The 26,156-nt window shown below is 46.6% G+C and overlaps 9 protein-coding genes across 9 annotated transcripts; 4 read left to right on the top strand and 5 right to left on the bottom strand.

Annotated features, from left to right (window-relative positions):
- Positions 1–465: 465 nt before the first annotated feature.
- On the bottom strand, positions 466–1,539 carry BKA55DRAFT_667494 (uncharacterized protein). The gene is made up of 2 exons (XM_046197840.1): positions 1,223–1,539; positions 466–1,165 (listed from the first exon to the last, which is right to left on the bottom strand). The coding sequence occupies exon 2, from the start codon at positions 1,123–1,125 to the stop codon at positions 772–774; it is 354 nt and encodes a 117-aa protein (XP_046043788.1). The 5' UTR covers positions 1,126–1,165; positions 1,223–1,539; the 3' UTR covers positions 466–771.
- A 2,202-nt stretch (positions 1,540–3,741) lies between these two features.
- BKA55DRAFT_598518 (uncharacterized protein) lies at positions 3,742–6,332 on the bottom strand (the record flags this gene model as incomplete). The annotated part of the gene is made up of 7 exons (XM_046196247.1): positions 3,742–3,869; positions 3,926–4,068; positions 4,344–4,374; positions 4,414–4,534; positions 5,492–5,850; positions 6,055–6,187; positions 6,270–6,332. The coding sequence occupies 7 exons, from the start codon at positions 6,330–6,332 to the stop codon at positions 3,742–3,744; spliced, it is 978 nt and encodes a 325-aa protein (XP_046043787.1).
- A 1,980-nt stretch (positions 6,333–8,312) lies between these two features.
- BKA55DRAFT_667493 (major facilitator superfamily domain-containing protein) lies at positions 8,313–10,554 on the bottom strand (the record flags this gene model as incomplete). The annotated part of the gene is made up of 5 exons (XM_046197839.1): positions 8,313–8,963; positions 9,019–9,252; positions 9,304–9,545; positions 9,612–9,998; positions 10,513–10,554. 5 exons carry the CDS (start codon positions 10,552–10,554, stop codon positions 8,420–8,422), a joined length of 1,449 nt encoding a protein of 482 aa, XP_046043786.1. The 3' UTR covers positions 8,313–8,419.
- Positions 10,555–11,229: 675 nt separating this feature from the next.
- On the top strand, positions 11,230–11,712 carry BKA55DRAFT_598516 (uncharacterized protein; the record flags this gene model as incomplete). Its single annotated transcript, XM_046196246.1, has 1 exon — positions 11,230–11,712. The coding sequence occupies one exon, from the start codon at positions 11,230–11,232 to the stop codon at positions 11,710–11,712; it is 483 nt and encodes a 160-aa protein (XP_046043785.1).
- Positions 11,713–12,726: 1,014 nt separating this feature from the next.
- Positions 12,727–13,759, top strand: BKA55DRAFT_524197 (uncharacterized protein; the record flags this gene model as incomplete). Its single annotated transcript, XM_046188704.1, has 3 exons — positions 12,727–12,793; positions 12,918–13,343; positions 13,398–13,759. The coding sequence occupies 3 exons, from the start codon at positions 12,727–12,729 to the stop codon at positions 13,757–13,759; spliced, it is 855 nt and encodes a 284-aa protein (XP_046043784.1).
- Positions 13,760–14,797: 1,038 nt separating this feature from the next.
- On the top strand, positions 14,798–16,347 carry BKA55DRAFT_524224 (glycosyl hydrolases family 18-domain-containing protein; the record flags this gene model as incomplete). The annotated part of the gene is made up of 3 exons (XM_046188705.1): positions 14,798–14,914; positions 15,104–15,130; positions 15,316–16,347. The coding sequence occupies 3 exons, from the start codon at positions 14,798–14,800 to the stop codon at positions 16,345–16,347; spliced, it is 1,176 nt and encodes a 391-aa protein (XP_046043783.1).
- A 1,059-nt stretch (positions 16,348–17,406) lies between these two features.
- On the bottom strand, positions 17,407–18,615 carry BKA55DRAFT_653940 (Alpha/Beta hydrolase protein). The gene has a single exon (XM_046197383.1). The coding sequence runs from the start codon at positions 18,457–18,459 to the stop codon at positions 17,452–17,454; it is 1,008 nt and encodes a 335-aa protein (XP_046043782.1). The 5' UTR covers positions 18,460–18,615; the 3' UTR covers positions 17,407–17,451.
- A 1,142-nt stretch (positions 18,616–19,757) lies between these two features.
- On the bottom strand, positions 19,758–21,228 carry BKA55DRAFT_544942 (uncharacterized protein; the record flags this gene model as incomplete). The annotated part of the gene is made up of 2 exons (XM_046190766.1): positions 19,758–21,154; positions 21,222–21,228. 2 exons carry the CDS (start codon positions 21,226–21,228, stop codon positions 19,758–19,760), a joined length of 1,404 nt encoding a protein of 467 aa, XP_046043781.1.
- A 499-nt stretch (positions 21,229–21,727) lies between these two features.
- Positions 21,728–25,480, top strand: BKA55DRAFT_598512 (alkaline-phosphatase-like protein; the record flags this gene model as incomplete). The annotated part of the gene is made up of 6 exons (XM_046196245.1): positions 21,728–21,755; positions 22,038–22,160; positions 22,390–22,523; positions 22,707–22,948; positions 23,002–23,246; positions 23,304–25,480. 6 exons carry the CDS (start codon positions 21,728–21,730, stop codon positions 25,478–25,480), a joined length of 2,949 nt encoding a protein of 982 aa, XP_046043780.1.
- Between the last annotated feature and the right edge of the window lie 676 nt (positions 25,481–26,156).

The raw sequence follows: 26,156 nt of genomic DNA, 5'->3' as shown, positions 1-26,156 counted from the left end.
CATCATGAGTGCTTGAGGTCCTTTCTGGCGAGCGCAGAGACATCGCATAATGATGTGCATAGGGACTGCAGACGGAGACACTAGCCAGCCGGCAACATGGCACAATTAAGTCCATCTTTGCATGATGAATCATTACTCACTTACAATGAGGCTACCTCTCTGTCTCCACTCCCCGCTGTTAGCGCCGTTCCACTGGAAGTTTTTGAATCTGTGCGCCTTCGACTGCCAAATAAATTGTCAAATATGCCAAATTCTTATTTCAAACCAAACAAAGGCGGAGTACTGGATTTGAGATAATATTTAATGTATTTGATACGTTACAGGATATAAAATTGGAGATCTAACCGGCTCCCAGCCTACCCGCAACCTGGTGAGTGCCTAGGTAGAGGATCTGACGAATAAGAGTCTTCACTGATACTGCGGCGAAGTACGCATTAGTGAGCTACCCCTTCATTATTTCAAGATCTGCGATGTTGAGTGGAAGTTTGGGTGTTGATTGCATTGCATGAATTGACTAGATGTGAATGATAGATAGAGAATTGATGCTGGGGAATAAATATGCGATGTATTGTTTCTGATCAATCGTGTTCGCCATGCTAGTACAGTGACCCCAATGGTACAGACGTAGAAAGCCCTTGTTTCTTTTTTGTATTTTTGTCGAAATGCAGAATAAATCCCAATCAATTGGCGATGTCCTAACAGACCCCCAACTCCTCGTGTACTCCATACCCTCCCATTTTCCCATCCATTCCCCCCTAACAAAAAATCCCATCACGCTGAACAGCTCTTAGAAGCATGCCTGTTCGTCTCCGTCTTGCCATCCTGAACAGTCGTCTCCGTCTCAATCTCAAACATCAACACAGGCTGGTACAGCTGTCGGCCAGATGGACTGTAAACCCAGATATCCTGAGGCCATTGACGTTGCTGGGATTGGATTGTCATTGTTCGGCGGTGATCATAGTCGTATTCTGATTCTTGTGCAGGGATGGGGAATGCCTCGACGTGATATCGAGAGTAATCTATAGAACCATTTGCAGATCTGGTAAACGTTGCTGGAGTTTGCATGCAGCAGCTTTCACTCTGCTGTTGTACTTTGTTGCCGTTCTCGTCAATCTTTTGACACATGATGTGTAGTTTTTCCCGGTGATAAGTGAATTTTTAAATACTGTTCTTGAGTTGGTTATCTTCACTTTCTCGTGAGGATTATGGTCTTCATATATACCTGGTGGCCTGCGGGAGCATGGATGCGAGACTTTTTTTTGCCAGCAGAAGCAAATGCAGCTCATATCGCCAATCACGATTCTCTGACACCTCATAGCATCATCTGAAACTGTTTGTATCGAATGCCATTATGTTTTGTGTAACACAAGGGTTTCCTATGCATTCGAGGCTTGCATTTCGGCTGGTCTGGGCTGCGGGGGATGAAAATGTAATCGTACGAGGGCGGCAATCGCACCATTAATGTTTCTCTTTTTTGCTTCTGTTAGAAAATGCGCAATGATGCTTTTATTCCATTTTTTAAAGTATTTAGTGATGGTGTTTTAAGCATTTAGACTAAGCTTAGCTTCACGCTGTACTCTGGTACAATTTAGACCAGATCAGATAAGCCCGGGTACACTCCCCGTGCTTCTTACAATCGGCCCTTCATATCCGAGCCTTAAAAAAAGTGAGATGCAAGAAAACGATCGTCATTCGCAGTTTATTGGTGCCCGCCTTTTGACGCTGAGATTCAAGAGGCCAGAATCTCGACCGGAGCTAGCCCGACCGCGGCAGAGGGGACATAATGACCAAAAAACTGAGACAGACACTGAAACATGAATGCAAGAGTCTCGATATGGAATATCGATGCCCGATGATTATCGGAGATCATGATCTGATTGCTCTTTTAGTTTCAACCATGTTCTGTTGACCGGGTAGTTGGATTAATTTCTCGTAGTGAGAATTTAAATTCCTGGTTATCGGCATATTTTAGTGTGATCGCGTTTTTTTGGGCGGGAAGTGATGGAGTTAGCTTGGCAGGTTTGGCAAGAAAAACAGCAACACAAGGCTTTGTGTGCGACGACACAGCATTCAAGCCAAATGACGAATTTTGCCACAATTTCAGTTACACAGCATAAATAAATCTTACACGCATTCAATGTCCCATGCCGTCAATCGCACAAAATCTGAAAAATAAATTATATTAATTATCAATCAGCCCTTACCTGCCTCGTTTGTCTCATCGGTTACAGTCCGCTCGGGACCGAAAATGGCAAGATCAAGATTAATCTCTCCGAGACGGCCTAGGGTAGTTAACTCTTCTAATCTATGACGCCAATCTCCACGCCCTGAGCCCTGTAGTCCCGAGGTCGCCAAGTCTAAAAAGCGATCTTGCTCCGTTAATGTCCTTTTGCAGCCAGTCGGGTCCCAGTAGAATCGGGATTCCAAGCTCTCGGTGAGAGGATAATGATATGAATACTTGGTCACCAATACCCTCACTTTTAGCGATAACCTGCTTATTTACTTTTGTCACCATCTGCCGAATATTTTGGGACCCGCCTGGCAGCCTACCCGAGAGTGTCTGTGAGTCTGTCCAATGAGAAGCTTCGTTAATACTACTAGTTAGTGATGTACGCTTCTTCATCATTTCGGTGTCTGCCAAGTAGAAAGTAGCTTCCTAATATCTTCCCCACTTCGCCCCACATCGCCAGTCGCGTCGCTGGCGGCCTCTTTACCTCTTCTCGCGACGCGTGCTGGCCCTTGCCCTCTTCTCTATCTTTGCCGTTGTCCTTTTTCTAGCTACAGACAAAATTGGCAACTCGATTCAAGTTGACGACGTTGATAGCTACAATGCCGCGATGACTAGGTCAGAAGTGATGCGGCAAAGCTTGATCCTATAGAGGCTAGGAGAAATAGGCTAAAAGCTCAAATGGTAACACATGAAACATTGGAAATATTGGATATGAGAAATCGGCCCATTTTGGCCAATATTCTTCTAAGGAAAAAGCTTAAATTTGAAGGGTTCGTCGTCGGATATTTGACGTGACTGTCCAAAGATCTATAAAATCACGGCGATGCGCAAATCGGCAGAAAAATAAGCCTGCCTGGTCAGAGTCTTATTATAAGACTTCACTCTGACAGTACTCCACCCCTACATCACTAGACCGCAAGCGTAGTACGGAAGGGTTTTGATTTTCTCCCCCCAACTGCGGCGTGACTGCTGGATAACCTCTTGATATTGTTTAAAGCGTGCCCAGCCGCTATCTATCCCCAACAATAGGATGGCTTGGAATACCAGTGAGAAAGCCCTCGAGCTCTTCATTATCCAGATCTGCTGTACCATACTTGTCTACCTCTCGGCATGTTTACGGTTCTGGGCACAATCTGTCATTATGAAAGAGCATGTAATACACGACAAGTTGATGTATATGTCAGTGGTAAGTTCACGTTCTAAATATGACAGGTGTACCGCGCATAGCTGCACTATTCGCCCCCTACATGAGGTTTTCTGCCCCTGGATAATGACAAAATGACACTAACTGGGGACCACTTTCTCAGTTCCTTTATACTGCCCAGGTTATCATGATAATACGCGGCATAGTGGACGGCGGAATTGGACAACATGCGGACGGCATTGACAGGGTAGAAATTGTCAAAGGTTTCCAAACTTGGTATTTCGGGGAACTAATATACGCCGCACTTTCATGCTTCACCAAAACATCGGTAGTCCTGTATCTCCATCGCCTTTACATCGGCGAACCATCAAAAGGGGCGACCGTCAATAGACCCTTCCTTAAAATAACTCTGACCATCTGCCTTGTCTGCGTCTGGGCTACATCGATTGTGTTTTTCTTGACCAGCATTTTCCAGTGCTCTCCCGTTGGCTACTACTGGGGGCAATTCAATGATCCCGTCAGCTCTGGCAAGTGTTCAAAGAGCATCGTACCCATCGCTGGTATAGTTCTTAGCATCGTTTTGGCCCTCAGCGATTGGACCTTGGCTCTAGTAGTACCCATTATGAGCCTATGGAATGCGCGGTTGCCGTGGAAAACCAAAGCTGCGATCCAAGCTTTGACGAGCTTAGGCGTACTGTGAGTGTTATTTTGCATTTTTGTGTTTTTCCTTTACCTTGAAAGTATTGTTAGTGTTACGGCTTTATGAGCTCGTATGCCTAAGAAGCTCTCCTCCTAGAACTCGCCTAGTCCATTGACAACGATGAGAATACTCATTGGTCTACTTCCGAGGACAGGAGGAGCCGGATTGGTGCCAATTCAAACTTCATTGCCTGGCTGACAGCATGGATATGACAGAGCGGGCGCGGCAATGATTGTCCGCATTCCCTATATCAAGATGTTGGATCTTACTCAAGACTTTCTCTATGAAACAGTGTAAGATCTACATTCACTTGCTGTTATCTCATGCTTGCTCACTCACTCGTATATAGAGATGTTGCGAAATGGACGGTTATAGAGGCAACTCTGGGAATTGTGGCTGGGTGTTTGCCAACCATTTGGCCATTATTGAGAGCGATGAAATCCAGACGTGTCTCACCGAGCTTTGATCATGTGAATGATGAGGCCTTGCACCATAAAGTTCGAGTCGAAGGAGGGACGAAACAAGACACCATTCAGAATAACCGTGACACGATTCATCTTCAGAGAGAGTTCTTCATTTCGGAATGTTTTATTGACAATTCTGATAATCGTGTGAGATATGCCCCAAACGATAGTTTTAGATATGATCAATGGCATCCATAGGATAGATCGATATAGCAACTAGTCAGCCGTCATGCTCGTAATGTTAAAGCTTAGAAGCTCTCAGGCTAAAGAAGGGAGTAAGAGGTATGACTAAAAGAGACTTTTACTAATAATACCAAAAAAACAGACGACTTGTCACATATCAGTATGAACTGATATACAACAGTGGAGTATGGCGGCCAAATGACAAAACCGACGGTTCGAGGAAACAAACCGTTAGAACGACCCATGGACAGGCTTTTCATCATGCTAGCGAGGCGTATATCTGGAAGTCTCTGGTTGGATTACTTTCTTCCTATACCACCCTTCCTGAGTAACTGTGCAAGTGACTACTTGGGCTAGATTCGCTTCTTACAATCTTAGTAATCCCCAACCAAGTATCAATTAGTCCCTGTTAGTACCAGTTGATTGCTTCAGCATATTAAAAGAGCTACGGAAAGGCATTTCTTCTGGTCCCGTCAGCATATATGCTACCCGGATGCTCGGAGATGGATACATTGCAGACCTTGTGGTGATCCATTCATGTTTCTGTTCTTTCTCCACGAGGAGACGCCGTTAAAAGGAGTGTAACCAACTTATTTATAGTAGACAGCTATATACACTGACACATAGCATAAAAAGAAACTCGTCACATGGAAGCCTGCGAGTTTAATTTGTTTCTGGATACTTGCACTATGAAATTGTCTCATACACTTGATGATGACATGTATCCACCTCCTGATCCAAATGTCTTATATGGCAGCTCACCGGTGCACATCTCCATCCAGGCTCCAGATATCATCGTCCGAAGTCTCCCATCTCAAAGTCTCATTATAACCTTCGTTCTCGTAAGTTCCATCATCGTCCGTGACGCTGTGTAAGCTGGTTCCTTTACTACTGTTACTACTGGATAGCGTACTCCAGTCATAAGGCAAACCGTCGTCCACATCTTTCGGTGGCGTATACCATTCAATTGTAATCTTTTGAAGTTGTGGCATCTTGGCAAAATAAGAGAGGCGCTGGATGTATTCCATCAATTGCCCGCATTGACAGTCCTGCCTTTCCACCTTGATCGTGAGGTCGCGCACTAGCATTTCGACCGCAACAGCATCTTCCCAATCGCCAAGCATATCATCTAAGAAGCGAGAGAATCCGCTCAACGAGATTATGAATGAGTTCTCCTCATAGAACACCCTTCGAGCTTCTAGGAGAAGATGCCGTCGAGACTCATCGTTATTGAGGAATCTTTTTAGAAGAAGAAACCTTCCAATTCTCTCTTCATCTGACCAGGCAATAGGTTCTTGCACCACGACTGGATCCTCCTTCACCAAGTACTTACAGAGTACAGCGCGGCGATCGTCTGATGGCATGTTGGAAATGTCATCGAGGGGTCTCCCACCTGTCAGTTGAGCGAGATCATCATTAGCGGTCAGGAGCTGCATCTCTTTGGCCTTGTGGACCACTGAAAGTGGCTGGCAGATGTTAGCAGCTGTGACTTCGACAAGGATCTGACCCAGGGTTGCTTGATAGTCGATGAATGACGATCTTACTCACCTGAAGAAACTTGTGTATGCTCTTTCCTGACTGGGAGAATGATTTCAAATGCGCTCCTCGCATTCTTATTTCTTACAAGCGATGAAATGGGTATAGCTGGAGATTGAAGAAACTGGGAGCATTGCTATGGAGAGGCAGATATATGCCAAGCGGCTGCCTCAAGAGTTCACGTCCGTTTCAACAATATAGATGATCAGGCAGTTATATGGTACAGCACTATGATTGATTTCATCCATATTCGCACGTGTAGCTGCGCCAAAAGTCAGATTGAGCGACTCCTTATATGTACAGTTTTTGGCTGTTATGATAAAGCCAAGACAAGTTATAGGTTTGCCGTCCGACACAAAGACCTCATGCTGAAGCCCACAATGTCGGAATAAAGGCTGACTTGCGTGAATGAAGTGAATAGTATTGGAAGAGATAGTTATGGCCTACCGCCGATTCAGGATCGGTACAACCGAGACTGGACATGTGAATAGCCTTCCGAAAGCCTGCGGAACATTGCCTTCTACCTTTGCTGTTTATGGAAGTTGTAGGCCATTAACATGGCTGTACGATACAATATGAGTCACCTGCTAGTGTCGGCAGCGCACAGGACATTCGTACTGATATACTGTCGATTGAAGTGTTTTTTTTTTTTGGACGTCAGAGGTGTATCAGACGAGGGCTTTCAACACCTTGGTCAGGTCTTGCTAGAAAGTTATCTTACCCAACAAGCTCACCGTTCAATCACGCCTAGTACACAGCTACTAATGATGAAAGTTTGTAATTCGATCTCCATGATATTACCTTAGAATTTCGTGACAATTCAGTTTCTAATCCATATATTATCTTACATATGTCTTCTACCACGTAGTTGTTCTGTCTTGAATTCCTGCTCCAAGGGCTACAAAGAAGCACAGAAACTACAAATGGTGGTAACTATTCCTCATGAAGTATATAAAAAACATTCAGGAGAGATTGCAGGATTGTGAAATAGTGCGTTATTACGCTGCTCATATGACCAAGTTATGACAGCCAAATCCCATAGAAACACTGTTAAATCCTGAAAAACACCATCTATCCCTTTCACTTCACTAGTCACCTCTAGATAACCGTTTCTTATTTCGGTTCAGTTGAAGCCCCTTATAGATTTCCTCAATGCTTGGCAAGTCATCATCGTCGTCATTGTCGGGGGACTCGTTTCCACCTCGGGGGGAAAGTGGGACAGTTCTTGGGCTTGAGTAAGCTACCGCACTTCTCTGTACAACTATTAGAACTACGCTTCAATATCCACGGAATCACATACGTCTGAGTTTCTCTTCGATCTCATGGCCGATTTCCTGCGTGGTGTCGCTCGTGTCAGTAAACTAGTCACCCATGATCCCTCGCTCAGACTCTTTAGCACGCTTCGTAAATTTGGGTTCTCGTTGGGACAGCCTCCTCTCAGGCCGATGCGACTTGTTCTTCTCTCTAGTCTTGCTAAAATGACGATCTTTGCATTGTGCAAATGGTACGGTAGTAGCGGTGGAGACTTTACTGATTCTTCGCATGATAAGGTGATGAAGGAGTTTCTGGATGACTTTCATCGGCATCTGTTTGTCTGAAAAGAGATGTTGGAAAGATGACCAAGATGGGACAGAAGAGGAAATGGATGGAAGATGATGGCAACTTGCTGTTATTTATAATGAGAGATACTTAGGTACACATATTTCTTACCAAATATCCTTCCTCGAAGTAACCAGGATTCTCACCCCAAACACCAGGGCGTAGCGTCATGAGAAACAGAGCGACAGATCCATGGCGTTCTTGTGAGCGACCAAGATCCAGACGTCACGCGCCTCTACTTGGTCCTTTCAGGAATACGGGACACGCCTAACGAGGCTTGGGGTAATGAGCCGCCGTTGGCGACATGAAGCTATGTGAACAAGGTCGAGCCGGAAAGGATGCCTAGTTAGCTGAGACATAACATCTACCCCTACTGATGTCTCCCCTCTAAAACTATCATGTTTTGAAGGAGATACTCGTCATATCTGCTCTCTGAACAGGCTCCATCAAACCCTGCACCTATCATACCCTTTCGTTGTTTAGCCACTCCACCATGGTTTCAACTATAAGACGTGTGGAATAAGACGGCCCATGGATTGAGCGGTCCAGATCAAAGGATTATGTCAATCACGCTTCGACCCAACCTTGCCCGCTCTCCGTAGCCCAAGTGCTCCCACAAGTACGCAAACAAGCATTAGGGCAAAGAGAGTCCAGAAACATGCACGGTAACCTTCCAAGCGAGCCTCGGGGGATTTTAGGTTGATGTTTCGGTTTGACACCCCTGCGGAGACTACTTGAACGATAGCCAACCCCAGAGCGTTCCCAAACTGCGCTGCCGTGTTGAAGACAGCGCCAGCAAGGGACTGATTCTTCTCGGGGAAAACCTCAGTAACAATAATGAGTCCGACGGTGAAGAGCACATCGATAGAAAATGGCAGAAGGATTTGTGCGAAGAAAGCACCGACCCAATAGGACCAACTAGGATTGATCATGGCCATAAGCAGGGGGGATCCCGAGGAAAGTAGTGACGAGACCGCTACAAGCCAGACAGCAGGTATTTTGTGCACGATGAGACCGGTCATCAGATTAAGACCTAGTCCGACGACGGTACTGGGAAGGATGCGTATTGCAGCCTCGACAGCCGACAAATATTGGATCTCTTGAAAACTGGGGTGTATAGTCAGAAAAACTTTCACTCAAAACGTTCTGACCGTTCACCTACTAGAGACTTGTAAGAAGATCAAGAGAATTCAGCACCGCAAACGATAAAGCTACAGCAATACATATAGTAGCAAAAGCAGAGTTGCTCCAGAAGCAATTAGGTATTAGAGCCGGCATGCTTCTTCTTACTCGGTAATGCATCCAACCAACAAACAGTGGCAGGGTCGCCAAGCTGAAGCATAGGAGTATAATAGTCCCAGTCTCCTTGATACGATGGACGTCCGTGCTGATGACCCTTGATCTGGTTAGTACCATCTTGGTTGCAATTGGAAATACTTCAACTTACGCTAAGAAATAGGAAAGCGAGGCTATGGAAGCCGAGGCAAGTAGTGCTCCGATCCAATCGACTCTGGATATCAATTCACCGAAGGTGTTCCGGAAACCGAGCGGCTCAGATTTTGGCAGTGACCATAGACCAACGGCGGACAGGAGCAGGGTAGCGCCTCCGTAAAGATACCATCCCGAGCGCCATCCAACAGTATCAACGAGTACGCCACCAATGACAAGGCCAAAGGTGAAGCCTAGCAGCTGACTCAAACCCAGGCAAGCGAACGATATGTTTCGGCTCTGTCCACGGGGCTAAGTGTCAGCGACGAGAGCCACAGAGCTGGAGAAATGCATCGCTATGGCAACGCCCTGCAATGCCCTCATAGTAATCAATTGTTGAACGCTCTTGATAAATCCACAGGACAACATGAGCACGCCGTTGAGTATGCACCCCGATAGGTTTACGGATCGAGACCCCAAGACATCAGCGACGGCGCCTGAGAGTAGCAGTGCCGAAGCTGTGGCTAGCCCTTGAACTGATGATGGCCAGAAGGCGAGCGACTGCGGTATATTGAGATCTGAGGTCAATTGAGGAAGTCCAATGACTATGAGACCGCTGGATGCGCTCGTGGCGAAATTAACACCGCAAAGCTGGAATACTACTGCAGTTCTTCTTATAAGTGTTAGCGGAATTGCAGCGCCCGTGCTTGAAGCCTGCGAAGAATTGCCGTCGTCGAAGATGGCCAGATGAACCTCGGTCTGATCTTTGGGCGGGGATCACGACATCGGACTAAAGGGTAGAGACTCCATGGAGGCCATTCTGTCATACACGGCGCTGATGGGACGTAAATGATCACAATCCACACAGAACAAACTGAAATCGTGGGTGCCTTTGGTCTAAAGGTGTTGTCTCAGTCTCTTACTATCCTGTATCCAGGTCCTAGACTGGGTGAAGCTCTTCTCGTATATCTTTGTGTAGTGAGAATACCACTTAGAAGTATAACCGAAATTGGATTCAATAGTACAAGCCATTGCCAAATAGTCGTGAAGGTGGCATACGTCTTTCAGATTCTGACAAAAATGGCTGCTGGGAGTTGTAGCCCATGGTCTGTCAGCAGGAAATTCATAATGCAAGCTCTACACCGAAGATGCATACATCGTCTTCATCAGGCCTTCAATCCCTAATAGTCATGTTCCTACTCCTGCCTCTCATTCGACCTGAGCAAACCTTTCTATTCAAGGTCTTGCGATCCATACATCTCCTTCCCATTCATTATGAGACTGAAGCAGCTCGAGCTCTGGGTAAAAAGAACATCTTTGGAATAATACATACATGATTGTACCAAGTTAGAAACAGTCGCTTATACTCCTGGGTACGTGTAAAGATAGTGTAGAAGTGTTCAAAACTTGTATAGATAGAAAGCCACCCGAATTATTCAGAGTAGTAGCTCCAGTTCTATCGATATGTCGGCAGATTCATACGTCCTCCCCGACATGTTTGAATCAGCTTTGATGCTTCATTAAATTGTGTACTATATATGAGATTGGTATCAATAGCCTGATCTGCATAGCCCAGAGTTAGCTGATTCATGTATCAGAACGTATCATAATCGCATAGCACGACCGAAATTCGCATCCCAAGCCCATTACTTCTTACAAATGAGGCGAGAATGAAACCAGGCTTAAGGTAGCTATACATAAGGCTCCTTGATTAGAACGACTGGGTTCAAGTTTCCCATTTTTGGCAGCAGTTCCGGAAGGACAAGAAAAATGAGAAAAGGATTCACAAGGCTACGATCGAGCCGGCAACGGCCGTTCCGGGCGCAAGACAGGCGGCCATAACAGCTGTATCCAGCTCGATCCTGGATAAAAGGCCAACTCGCTGATGCGGCTCCCTCAGCCATTTTACCAAGGTCGACAGAATTTGTTGTGGCCCTGCAGCAACATGTCTTCGTCTTGTCTAGCACCGCTCGTCTCACGGCTATCACATCTCTTTGACGGTAATAGCTGGACTGACCAGTATCATTCAACCCAGGGAAGGGTGAAGAATGCATTCCGACGGAAGAAGATCAATTTGCGGCCTTTTAAGAAGAAGCGCCGGATGTATACTCAAAGATATGAGGCAGACAATCTTGCACCAAGTCAACAGGCAAATATGATGTATACAACAAGATACGGATCAAGCCGCACCAAAAATAGCGGAAGAGAAGATGTTGCCTCCTCTCAAGTCATCCCTATATCAGTTAACGTCCTCACAATGCCGCGACACGTCGATCGTGCATGTCAAACTGATCTACGACCAACTTCGGCGCTCTCAACATACGAACTGGTCTCCGCGAATACTCTAGATGAGTGCACAATTCCAGATGGAAGGCAGCCGCCTCCTCCGCCTCCGCCTTATGCGCCTCGACAAGGACCAAAACAGTGATCGGCGTGAGCGGGCACAGCGGGCGAGACTGTGTACATATAGTAGGAGAAAACAGGTAAACTTGTTCTGCAGCATATCATAATGCTCAGATCAAATAGAACGATCAGGCGAGATGAAAGATGCAGTTACAGTGATAAAACAGGGCAAAGGGTGTGCTTCCACTGATAGTATGGGTGTAATCATTGACATACCCTGAATTGTAGTGAACAATGGGCCACGGCCACTTGAAGGCTTAGTAGCCCAAGTAAGCAGTGAAGGTTTAATGAGGATAATGCGTAGTTTTAGTACGCGTATTGGCAGACTGTGGATTCCAGAGTCTGTAATGGAAGTTGAGAGTGAGAGTTAGCATCCGCGATTTATTGATTTTGCTAATTGTCAGTAATGGTGCCTTTCCCTACATGTGCTTTAGCAGTGCACAAGAAGTATTCATCCTCTTAGATAGAAAATCGTGGAGTATCTTCATTCCTACCGTGGCTTCTCACCCAAGGGGACTTCATGGCATACCGAAGTTCAATACCCATTGTCCTGTTTAAACTAGGCCCGTATAGGCTCTATGGCGAATACTGTTTTCAAAGCTCAAGGGCTTGGATAGGTGGCCAAACACCAGTTAATGGGCTTAGCAAGCCCCTTTCTCTGGTCCTCCATGCTTGTCTTTGTTCACATGCCGGCGTGGACCGTAATGAAGACATTATGGCATGGACAGGTTTAGCAGCCATGTCCTATCACATTGACTCATAAAAAAAGCCATATAGCGGAAAATGACCAAGAGTCTACCGCCACATATGGACTTTCTAAGACAGATCTGTGTACATCAGTCCAACCAGTCAGTCCATAATTTGCCTTTACATTTGTACCCTCCCAGTTTACCCTGAGAGTATTTCCTTGTCCGTGAGGCCGCGTGGAATTCCTGTACTTTTAAGTTTCCTTCGACCCTCACCATCAACGAAAAACCATCTGGCAGCTTGTTTGTTTTCTCATCTACTCACATTGAGATAGAAAGGCTTTTCAGGAAATATGGCTGAATTTGTTTTCGAAAATGAGGACTTGACTGCCCTCAAGGGTAATGTTATCGTCGTCACAGGTACGCAAAATACTGCTCGTCTCGGCTCCCCATTCGCATCCCCAGGTAGTCATGCTCATAAATGGGTTGGCTATACACACGTTAGTTACTTCGGCCTCATTTAACATTAAAACTCTTTCAATAGGCGGTTCATCTGGTATAGGATTGGCTACCGTGGAGCTACTTCTGTCAATCGGAGCCTCGGTAGTCAACGGTGATGTCCAGGCTCCAAAAAAGGAAATGGCAGGCGCATATGAGTTCATCAAGACAGATGTAACTAAATGGGAAGAGTTACTTGTGCTGTTTAATAAGGCGAAGGAGACATATGGCCGCATCGATCATGTTTTTGCCAACGCCGGCATTGGCCCACGCGCCGATTACTTGTCTACTCAACTTGACCAAGCTGGCAATCTAATGGAACCATCGAGCCAGAATCTCGACATTAACCTCAAGGGTGTCATCAACACGTCAACTCTCGCGATTCACCATCTGCGACAGCAAGCTGAGGGAGGAAGCATTGTTATCACGGGATCCGCGACCAGTCTCCAGCGTTTTCGGGCCGTTGACTATGGTAAGTTGGGGAACGGTGTTCTCAGCGCGCTTTACGCTGGCTGATACGTATTAGCTACTGCCAAACATGGAGTGCTCGGTTTTGGGCGAGGACTTGTCCCGTTGCTTAAAGCCGCTCGACTTCCGATCCGGGTCAACACCTTGGCACCCAGCTGGACGGATAGCAACGTTGTCCCATCCTTGAAGAGCTTGCTGAACAGCATAAACGTCGACGTACAACCTGCCTCTGTAGTAGCTCGTTGTGCTGCTTACCTCATGGCTAACACCGCCATGAACGGACAAGTCGTCCATGTGCAGCGTGGTAAGTATGCTGAAGTTGATACGGCTGTTTTGATTCCTGCGTACGGAAAGATCAAAGGCGATGACTACCCGAGCGAGGATGAAGTCTTCGAGCGACTTGCAGCAGCTGCAGCGTAGGGTGTTGGTTATTGTACAGACGAAATGGGAATGAGCACGCAGCAGCAGAGCGAATTCTGTACAACTATAGAGCATAGCAAGATACGACAAGAGAAAACTCCCGAAACCACTTGATATTCTTTTGTTCAAGATGCAATATGTGATAGAATGTTGAACAGTACAACCCTACCGCACTACGCCGGGAAACTTCTGTTAGCTTATCGAATATTCACAATCAACCCCCACGGGCCAGCCTTCACGGAGAATCTGCGTTCTCTTAAACAACGTTTCCAAACATAGTAATAATTAGCTGCAGTCCTCCACCCATATCTGTCCTCCAGACTGGTTGCACGGCGTGGTACCGCTTTTCAAATCCTCTTTGTAGTCCCAGATGCCCGTTTCAGTCAGATTTCTGCAACTCCTCGGAGATTGTAACCCCCTTCCCCGGCTCGAAGACGATATAGGGGTTAGGTTCCGCCTCAGCTAGGTATTATTAGGACATCACCGCTTCTCGGTTCAGCTCGGTATGCGAGTAAAAGACATGCCTCAATAAAGTCCATTTTCATCGAAATATCCTGTAAACGTGTCTCTCCTATACATGAGATACACCAATAATGGCCATATATGGAGTACTAGGTTTCTAACTACCAAAAGTACCGACAGCCTTAGACGCCAAGTACCACCAGCTAAAGAAGGCCGAGTCTTTTTCATCCCTACTTCAGTATATCTTTCAGCGTGGAAAGAAAAAAGACAAATACATTTTTCTCTGCTGTCCTTTTTCTATGGGATCTGTTTAGTATAATCTGTTTCTGCATCCATGCATCATCGGGGCCATTAGAGGTAAGTTAAATCACATTAGTTTCTAGTTTCTACATCCGCTTACTCCTTCTTAAGATCAAACAGTTATTCAACAAACATATTGCTTGCAATATGCTGGCTCATTACTTGAGAATGGCCGTCTTGGTCATTGCGATCCAGTCTATGCTTAGCGCCGCAGAGCCTAACGCCTTACAACTGTATCAGAGGGAACCTTCCCAGAGTGACGTAAAATATGCCAACATGGTCTACTTTATCAACTGGTATGGCAGCCTTAATTTCCATGCGATTGAAGCCTTGGCAAGCCTGCCGCAGCCACGGCCGGATCATATTGAACGAGACGAGATACTGATCGTAAACGTATCTCAGGGGGATATATGAGCGAGATTTCCAACCCCAGGATCTCCCCGTCTCCAGCATAACACATGTACTATACGCTTTTATGAATATGCAGGAGGACGGCACTGTGTACGTTCGCTCGGAAGAAAATAGTAATATCGGAAGCTTCGATCCTAACCCTTCTTAGATTCACAGGCGATACATACGCAGATTTGGAAAAACATTACGAAGGGGATTGTAAGTTTTTTCACACCTACAGCAAGTTTGACTTCTACCGTCACCCACGATCTCTGGCGTTTGCGGTTTTCAAATGCATCTTTCGTGGCAAACGCAGAACCCCATCAACCCTCCCTAGCTATTCCAACCCGTTTCCCAGTATAACTTGCCAAAGCTCAAACTCGGATCAACTCGTTTGCTAACAGAGGACCAATCTCCTCTCTCTAGCTTGGCTCGAAAGCGATAAAGATAATGCGTTTGGATGCGTTAAGCAACTCTTTCTCCTGAAAAAGGCGCACCGCAACCTCAAGGTCCTGCTATCCATCGGCGGCTGGACTTGGTCTACAAATTTCGCCACTACTGCAGCTAGTGCCGCCAGTCGGTCTACCTTTGCCAAGTCGGCAGTGACCCTTATGAAAGATTGGGCCTTTGACGGTATCGATATCGACTGGGAGTACCCAGCTAGTGATGAAGATGCAGCCAATATGGTACTCCTCCTTCAGGCGGTTCGGGACGAGCTCGATGCCTACGCTTCTAAGCACGCACCGGGATATCACTTTCAGCTTACCATCGCCGCTCCAGCGGGCTCGAGTCACTATAGCAAACTACGCCTCGCGGATCTTGGTCGTATAGTCGATTACATCAATCTTATGGCTTACGACTATGCCGGATCCTGGAGCTCTGTAGCTGGTCACAGCGCTAATCTCTATGCCAACACAGATATTCCCCACTCTACTCCATTCAATACTGATGATGCCGTCAAAGCCTACCTTGATGCCGGGGTACCGTCTCACAAACTCATCCTCGGCATGCCTGCGTATGGAAGATCCTTCATCGGTGCATCTGGCATGGGGGAACCGCACTCAGGCGTAGGCCTTCCCAACAAGGCGCTAGGTAGCTGGGAGGCTGGTGTCTGGGACTACAAGGCTTTATCCAAACAAGGTCTCGAAATAATGCACGATGAGAAGGCCCAAGCGTACTACGGCAAGTATCAATCTGGCGGAGGCATCTGCTCGTACGATACTCCAGAAACTATCCAGAAAAAGGTGTCCTACTTGAAGCAGCGAGGCCTGGGAGGGGCTATGTTTTGGGAAGCATCGGGAGACGGGAGAGGACAAGAATCGCTGGTGGGAACGAGCTTCAGATCTTTGGGAAATCTCGATCAAACAGAAAACTTACTTGTTTATCCTGATTCAAGATACAGAAACATTGCTTCCGGCATAGAAGCGGGGGTATGATCTAGGGGGCAGTTGAGCGGCGGAATACATATATGGCTTAATGTGCAAAAGCTGCGACTTGATATCGAGTAATCTACATTGAGTGGGCTTCGAATGATGGAGATCCGTGCGTTTCGTTCCAATCCTGGTCATCTTGCGTGGTACCTAGGGCTTGAAAGAGATTCACAACTTTCAAGCTGCCATGTTGGCTGAGCTGCAAATGGGGACAAGCTAAGGATTGTTGGTGGAATTTGACTTTGTCGTCGGCAAATGTACCTCTCCTCAATGATTGACTCTTACATTAGGTACGAGACATTATCACTTTTGACAAGCGATCCCACCCAATTACCATGGTTTGGTAATGGTAGAAGAATGAATGGCAACTGCAGTACGACACATATATTAGTACACATTCACCGATCTAGATGTTCGTGGATAGGGTAAGAAATAAACCTACAGTCCGCCCAAGTGACTTTCATATGCAACCTTCAGTTTAGGGTACATACTCAATTGATAAGCGAATATAGCCTCGAGTTGATGTAGCGAAATTGCTCGGATAAGTGTAGTGTATGAGCTGAAGCAGAAGAATCTCATTTGATCAAGTTTTGGATATCAGGCAAGTTAAGGAAAAAAAAACATAAGTGGAGTTATTTCATCGTACGAGCCAATCGTAGTTTCGAGGACGATAATTTAAGGTATAACGTTATGGTAAAAAGCTTTAAATAAGTAGATAATCACATAAGCTTTCTCTAATACTATCGAGAAAACTACAAAGGAGCCCAGTTTAGTACCAGACGAGATGTTAGGCATACCAGACATTTATTATTCAACCCGCAACCGGGAAGACGAGATGATTGCACGTCCAAATGAGTCAGCCTCAAGTCGGCCTAGAATATCATCTGGTGCAACGTTGCGGCCAGCAGTACTATTAGGTAGCCATGCTGATATAAACCTCGCAGCTCGTCTACATAAACCAGCAATTCTCACACCTTAATTTACATTCTGGAACCTGCCCAACACTCAAATGGACCAGTCCCCTTCGCGACGAACAGTCCGATAGAATGAACTCGTTTATAATAGCCAATATGCGCGCCTACAAAGATCTTTAGGTATATAGCAGGGCTCCTATGATTTGCGCTGTACCACCATCTCTAGCCACGCTAGTATCTGCTCATTGACCTTGGTATGCGATTCCCATAGTGCCCAGTGAGACGCATCCACCTCTCTGCGAGTCAGGTTTTCAAAGTATTGATCCATGCCCTCGGACATGCTTGACGGTAACGCTTCGTCCCGGATGGCAGCCAAGAACAATGCCGGCATTGAGAATTTGAGGGGCTTCAATAAGAGCCGTAACTCGTCGAGGTAGTTGTGTGCCCGTGTGCGATACCAGCGGAGGGGTCCTTCTAGTTTAGCCTGTCCTTGTAGAGAATATCTAGAGACATAATAATCCATCTCGGCGTTCGACAGCAATTGGGATTGGTTCAATTTGGGTAGATTGTGAAACAGGATGCCTTCTGCTGCATGGAAGCCAACTTCATTTTCTGGACCCTTCGCGCCAAACATTGCATTAAGAAATTGCCGGATCTTTGTTTCATCCGTTATCTCCTTATCAATCAGCGCGCCTTGGAATTGTAGCTGATACCTCAAGCTCTTCATGCCCTCGTGTTGCGTGACGTCATCGAGCGAACGATAGATGCGCGAGGGCGGGATGAACGGAGTGCCGACGCTAAAAATACCCTGGACCAGGTCGGGAAACCACAGAGCCGTGCGCCAAACCACGGCGCCGCCCCAGTCGTGTCCACCGAGGATGATTTTTTTATCTTTTGCGACAAGATTTGCCAGGCCTCTGATGTCCTCGGCGATGCTCCTCAATGCGTACGAGCTTGGCTGACAAGGGGCGCTGGTAAGGCCGAAACCAAGCATGTCTGGCGCGATGATCTGATATCCATGAGATTGCAGACAGGGGATCTGATACCGCCAGCCGAAGGCCAAATCAGGAAACCCATGCAGAAGGATAATTGTCGCGAGGGGTTCGTTATCCGGGTCGGCTTTCATGTAATGGTAGGTTTTGTGGCGGATTGTTGCTGTGTGCCATGTCACTCTAGAATCCTCGATCCCAAGCTTGTCGGCCATATTTTCAAGTCGGATATTTGAAATGGCTGGATGAATGCGTAGAAAATGGGCTACAAGGACCAGCTATAACGTTAGCATTGAATATGCGAATATGCTCGGGTTGTAAGCCGATGCTTTAGAAACAGCCATGCGTCAATACTGTCACTAGCAAAGCCCTCAATTTCATCTCTTATAAGGTTTAGATCTAATCATATGAAGGAGAAATACGAGGCATGTCACGAAAGCGAAGAGGTGAAATCGACGGAGAGATGTATTCGGCCGTATATGCTGGAAGGTCATCAGAGGTCGCATTCGGACTATATTGTCACCATTAAAAAGTCGGAGTGTGCACTTGCAAGGTACTGTACAGTATGCCAGCTGCTATTAATTTCAAGTAAGGAAGTTATCTTGCCCGACTCAACGGCCATTTCTGTCTTGTCTTCCCTGGATAGTCTTTCCATGACTCTCGCCTGGCGACTTGGTTTGGCCGAAAAGGCACTAGTCACTAATGCTTGCATTGATTTTCTTATTTTCGTCCTCCGCTCCCTACGCCCCTGCTTCGCCACACGTTAGTCAAACTATATCCACATTACCTAAAGTCCATATTCAATCCTGCTGTGTATTAACAGACGTGGAACTAGTCCCCTCATCGATACTGTACAGATAGGCAGACAAACAGACAGACAGACAGACAGATCCATTACGCCTAGTAAGTCAACGCCCAGAGGGCTCTAAGAAATAAAAGTACGTACACTTCGCCAATTCTTATCTTGCACTCGCCAAGCCCATACAGCTTCCACAATATTCCTTCCAGTCTAGTCATTGCTTTTCTTCTTAGTCCTCGTGACTATTAGTAGCAGCAGGTCTATTTGAAGCCCAATTCCTCCAAGTGTTCAGTTTCCTATCTTCGGCGACTGAAGCGGTGCCTGCTCTTGGCTATTTGAGGACGTCAGAGATTGTTAGTTCGTTAGTATCGATTTCATGATGCTAGGTTAGTTTCGTTGGATCATGTCTGTTCCATGCGACCTGTAGCGATCGCAATCTGATTGCAGCTTGTACTGCGTCCATGTTCGGTGTCTATTTCGGACCATCTTATGCTGCCTTACCTCCTAGGTGAAAGAATAGGCTGCCGCATTTTTCTTCCGTACATTGTAGCATCTCTCTACAGTATGTCGTACACTTCAAGCAACGGAAGAACAATCGCCTAATTCATATCATTTACATGCCACGACTCTATCTATGTTACGTGGGGTTAAAACTGTGAGCCATCTGTAAGTGCTCCGTGTTGTTTAGTATTGCGAAGCCTGGCATCTGACTTATCAATAACCTTGGCCTTTTCCAACCCCCGCTCGTATCTTGTAGATGAGGCAGCCAGCCTGGACTTGCCCTCCCACACCTCCGTTATTGCACGCTTTCCAGCTGTACTGGTGAAGAATAACCTCACACCTAGGCCCTTCATCCCCAAGGGGCTTCTGCCTGTCCTGTGACTCGCCTACGCAGTCTTCCGCCCAACAGATGGAGTATTCATAAAGGACGTCCCACGAGTCACGTTGTACATCTTTTACACATCCATCACCAGCACTCATGAGCCCCTTGACAGCCGGTAAGGAACACCATTCAAACGCAGTCTGCCTTACACGTTGATCTTGAATGTCAACATGACCTCGCAAGTCATCTTTACCTCCACATATAGGCTTTGGAAGAGTCGTTTGGCCGGGCGAAGCCCTCGTGACAGTTTGTTTCTCCACAAGCGTAATTGTCGACGTTATCAGCACTGGGCTGTTGGTATCTTCTGATTCCGCTGTCAAAGTTGTTGTGATGTGTGGGGTTGTGAGTACCGTTGTCGAAACTTCTGTGGTTTCTGCAATTCCGTGAGAAGTCAAATCTACGGCTGTTGTTGTGTGCAACATTGCCTGCGAATGCTCCAACTGCGTATATAGTTTCCCCATCATAGATTCGACTCCTAGCATATTGATTGAAACCGATTCCGCTGTAGGCTTCTGCGAGTGAGCCGCCATCGACGTTTTTATCTCGTTATCAGAAGTTACTGCGGTTTGTTCCACCGCTTCGTCGAATGTTGTCCTGGCTGACGGAACCCGTATAAGAGTCATCAACGTTCCAATTGGTATATTACCATACGTTTCGCTTGTTGGCTTCTCGACCGTATCAGCGACGTCATCGCTTACTCCCAAGCTTTGGGACATGCTATTCAAGATGGTACATGAAGTAGCAATGATGCTCGCTTCTCGGTCCTTGCCTGTCGTAGATGTCGGGCGTATGATCACGCCAGTACCGGGCATGGCATACGGACCTGTGTTAGTTGAAAATTTCCAGCCATGAGTATAGCTGGCACCTGTTTCATATTTTCTGACTGTAGGGGTATGGATGGGTACAACTGGATGGAGGGGAATTTGAAGCAAGCGTGGGCAGCCAGTACTCCACGAGCCGAAAACCAATCTCTCCTTATACGGCACATCGTAGAAGTCATAATCCTTGGCCAAATCAACGTCGATAGAAGGGTTCAAAGCCTTGAGGTCCTGTATAGTAATATCAAGTGCCTTTAAGACTAGGCCGATTGTCTGCCCGGCCAGAGGTTTCCACTGGGCGGTGGTGCATGATGCTGAGGTTAGATGGGTCCAAGATACAGCAATGAGCATCCACAGGGTCCAAGGTACCGTAGCAGTAGGGTAATGGACACGCATGGTGCGCAGTAATACTGTGTGTCATCTCATCTCAGCAACTCAGATTTGTTCACGAGTTTTGTAGGTGTCAAATGGACTTACAAGTCATATTTGGATCAAATAGGTTGGCGTGAAAAGAAGACGTAACTTAGTACGCCTACAAAGGCGATACCGAATCTGGAACATCTTGACACCTGGAAGATACCTTGGCGGTGGAAGTTATCTACGCAAAAGCAAATTAGGTACAAGATGCGGCGGCTGCCGAGGTAGAGGCCTATGATAATGGTGATAGCGATGATGAGCCTTGAGGTAGTCGGCGACCCTATTTGTTGTTGATATGCAAAAGAAAAGGAACGAATACGTGGATAGTCAGGTTTCTGGATACGGACGTCCCCCGGCAGAAATCTGCCAGATGGTTAATATTGAAACATAAAGAGATGCAATTCACTTTGGATTCGACTCACCTCAGGACAGTCTCAAAAGCCTACCAGCCTCTTCTGGGGCGAGTGATTTTCTGGTGCATCTATATACTAAATCATGGATCGCACGAGCCTGACGTCGATTGAGAAACAAACACTAAAAGAACACGCCGATAGGATGATGGTTCAATGGGTCGCGCTCAGGGAGAATTTGAAGGTATGTACACTTCCAGGCAATGCTGGAGTACTGTGCAGTATGGTATCGAACCTTCAGAGCAACTCACATCCGTATCCTTTCAGGAAGCCGATAGGTCGACTGTATCTAGGTTTTGCTTATATCTTCAGATCTTGGCTCTAAGTCTATATCCTGATTATAATGCGGAAGAAGCTAGGGAGCTATTGGCACGAGATGAAATATCCATGCTGCGAACATTCTTCGAGAAAGATGACGGGCCGGATCCGGAATCAGTCAATCACGCGCAAGCTGACCACATAATAGCACTTGCGCATGGCTTGTTTGAAGCGTCAGGAGGCAAAAAAAGTGCTTTCTGGGATCAGTTCAACAGCAAGTACTCGGCTTTTAAAAATCAGAGCATATGTGGTTTCATGGTTGATGCCACGGGTATGAATTCCCTAGAAGAGGCCCATGCTGAACAGCTTTACCATGCGATATTGAAATCCAAGCTACTTCCGCGAAATAAAACCTTGAGCTTTACCATGTTTCTGGAAAGTGTTCAAAAGTGCCAGAATCTTATCAACCCAGACTGGCATCAGAGAGCTTTCCTGGGATTGAACTGCTTGAAAGAGCCATGAATGTGCATTCAAGGCTTGGTCCAAAATTAAGCATCAAGCAAAGCGCGGGCCGGAAAAGGAGTTCATGGGAAGCCGGACGTATGATGGCATTTACGCCAATGGAAATAAAGCTAGGGAAGCAGGAGACTCCACTATTATGATGACCTTGAGAAGGACTTGTAATGCGTGCATTGTATGTACATACAAATAACCCCGAGGAGCCATTCAAGAACTATCAGTCAACATTCAAATGTACTGGGGACATTACAGTATTGTGGCTTTTCTTTACAAGACTTCCATGCACTCTTGAATGGCCCTAGACCTACGATATATTGTTTCCCATGTTACGAATCCCTGGTGCCCATCGTTAAGATAGCCTGGTTGTGTAACTGCGATGGTTGTCTCACTCAGCTTTTCCGTCATCGTTGTCTGCACGTGCCTGTCCAAACTGATTCACCTATATACATATGTTGGAACTGTGCCGCACGTTGCCCTCATACTCTTCCTGCCATCGGTTCTACTTCCCGACATAGTGGTTATATGTCTATCACGACTATTCCTGTCCCGGAAAAGGACCACCATCACCTACATAAGCCGTTTGTTAGGCTGCACTTTCTCGTAAGTGGTAAACGTCTATAATTGCCTGTGATTGAATGCTTATAAACAACCAGGCTCATCCTACTCGTCGCAACAGCTTTCCATGCAACATTCTATTACGAGACTGGCACCGAGGTTACGTGGACAAATGCACAGAGATATGTTCGCGATAAAGATGGCATCAAACTTTTACTCAGTGGATCTAATTCCGCTATCGTCTGTGTTATTCTCATTTTAGGTATATCGTGGTTTTCCCAGACGCATCTGTACCAGTATGCTGGCAGGTCTCTGAACATGATTACGGCACCATTGTTGCGTGGTAAGTATCCATGGCTCCACATAGTCTCCCACAGAAGCTAACTTATAGTTCTGAAAGCACCACAGCTCTGGAACATGTGCAAACGCCGTCGTGGCTGTCACAGTGTCGAGGACGCGTATGACTATCAGAGCTTCATCAATTTCCAAACCGGTAACAGCCATGGGAAGGTCTATCTTGACCTACCGCCCCAGGCCAATACCGGGAGGTCGCGCAGATACCCCAAGATTCTGGCCCTGGCCATATTCCTCTACTTAGCCTTGACAGCCAGTCTCCGCCCATCCTCACCATATTCTCAAATGTCGGCGAGCCTGCCCATCACGATGCTGCAGATGATCGGCTCGCACAGTGACAGCCCGGCCAATCGCTATACTTTTAGCAGGAATCCCTGGCCCTTTCCGCAACTCATCCATACGACAAACTGGGAAAAGCCCAAAGGGTACTTCAAAGGATGGGCACCGGGTGATAACAGCATTCTGGCCCAGATGTATCGAGACCGTCTACCGACTTGGTTACCGGAGACATCTCCTGTTGGATTTTGCAAATGGTTATCTACAAATCATTCGAACCAAGTGAATAGAGAGGTAGGATATGGTGGTGACACTGGTCGTGTCTGTCACGAAACGAAGGTCGATGGTATGTTCTACAACCCAGTGAACGACCCACTTCGGATCACCAATCAAGATGAAAGCATTTTGGACATCCTTAGTGATACTTTTAGGAATGGGACAGTCAAGATCAAGCACGTTGCTCTGATCATGCTGGAAAGCACTAGAGAGGAGCTCTTTCCCCTGCAACAGGGGTCAGACATGCACAACATCATCCTGGACACTCATAAGGGACGAAAAGACGGTGATGATGTCAATGCGTTTTTATCCCAACTGACTCCAGTGGCGGAGAAGATCACTGGAAAATCTGGCTGCTGGAAGAGAACGAATGGTTCGGATCTCGCCAAAGTACCAATACCAGAGTGGAATGGTACAACGCAGGATGGTTACGGTGGCATCAACGTCATAGGTGGTTTCGCTGCCGCTTCTCTTTCGTTCAAGAGCTTGGCTGCGACTCACTGTGGAGTCTGGCCTATGCCTGTCGACAGCTTTCAAGAATCCGAAGCGCAGAGTTACCAACCTTGCATCTCACAAATCCTACATCTCTTCAATCAGAATAAGGGGGCTAAGACGGCTTCGAACGACTTTCTGGAGCAGAAATGGCTCACAGCCTTCTTTCAATCTATAACAGACAAGTATGATCGCCAGGACATATTCAACAATGAGATGGGTTTCGAAGAGATCGTTACTAAGGATGTCTTGGAACAAAGAGCTAAGGCACGGTCCGATTGGGAAGAAATCAACTATTTTGGATACCCTGAAACAACTTTAAAGACACAAGTACGAGAGCTGATTGAGAAAGTGCAACGGGAGAAGAAGAGAATGTTCTTTTCCCATTTCACTAGCACAACCCATCACCCTTGGGGACTACCTCGTGATTTCAAAAAGATCGAGTATGTGAATACACAAGAGAATATGGGATGGCATAGGGACTTCAACAGCTACTTGAATACTGTGAGGTTCCAAGATGCATGGCTCGGCGAGCTTCTGCAGTTATTCGAACTACACGGCATTGCCAACGAGACTCTTGTGGTTCTTGTCGGAGACCATGGGCAGGCATTCAGAGAGGATATCACCACCAGGACCGGGACCTACAAGAATGGTCATGTCAGCAACTTTCGTGTGCCCATCACGTTCAGGCATCCTCATATCCCTCGCGTGCAGTACGAAGCGAATGCAACTTCAATCTCCATTCTTCCCACGATCTTGGACTTGCTCATTAACACCGGTTCGCTTAACCGTAAGGACATGGCCGTAGCATCTGATCTCCTTCACGATTATGAAGGACAATCGCTCATCCGGCCATATAAGAGCTCTCGGAACGGCTGTCGTGCATGGAACTTTGGCGTCATCAATAGCGGCGCGGGTATGCTCTCAGTCACGTCCGCAGATGCACCCTGGAGGCTTGTCATACCTCTTGACCGTGCATGTCAGTGGAGATTCACCGACTTGAAGAACGACCCGCTCGAGCTTGAGCCTCTTGAGAAATGGTCACTAGAACAATTAGTTGGTGATGTGAGAAATCTCTATGGCGAGGAAGCGTCGCAATGGGTTGTACAAGCCGATGCTGTGGCTCAGTGGTGGACCTGGGAACGTGAAAGGCTCTGGGGATACAAGTCTACGAAATAGACCAGAGCAATCAGTCCACGGTGACTCTTCGGGGTTAATGCTTGTAGCGCAGTGGAATCTTTTATTACCAAGCACAAAATGTTGCATTTGACGTGGCCGTCGATGCTATGAGGAACTGATCAAGACTTTCTGTTGTTGCATACATATGTAGTTTTACAGATGGGTATATTGTAATTGCTCGGGCACATCCGAATCGCACTTGAAAGACCAGTCTGCGATCTCAAAGCTTTCCTCACGTAAGACCCAAGCATCGGGAGAGTCAAGCCAGATCGAGAGCATCCGCCCAAATAAACTAGGTTGTTCAGCAGATTGGATGGTCTAGTAGAAGAACAAATCAATCTAACAATACTTCCCTCTCTCTTTTAGAAACATCAAGGCAACAATAACCCTGAATTCTCTAAATATCAATCAAGTACAAAGTTTTCTGTTTTCTCCAGCACTGCCGCGTAATGACCTGCAGTCACCTACGCGCTCTCCGGAAACTAGAAGTTGTAACAAGCAAGCTACGGACATGTGTGGGGAGAAATAAAACGGCCCTTACGTAGGTATAAGTCACATGGTTCATCTTCATGTACGTATCTACCTTTGAAGGGAAAAAACGACTGTAAATGATCCGGCCGACCACTTACCTTTTGGAAACTGTGGCGCCGCAAATGGTGCAGGTGCATAACGTGAC

Source organism: Fusarium redolens (assembly GCF_020744475.1).
Source record: "Fusarium redolens strain MPI-CAGE-AT-0023 chromosome Unknown BKA55scaffold_20, whole genome shotgun sequence".
Lineage (NCBI taxonomy): Eukaryota > Fungi > Ascomycota > Sordariomycetes > Hypocreales > Nectriaceae > Fusarium > Fusarium redolens.
The sequence above is the reverse complement of the archived record's forward strand: the minus strand, read 5'-3'. Positions and strand labels throughout refer to the sequence as shown.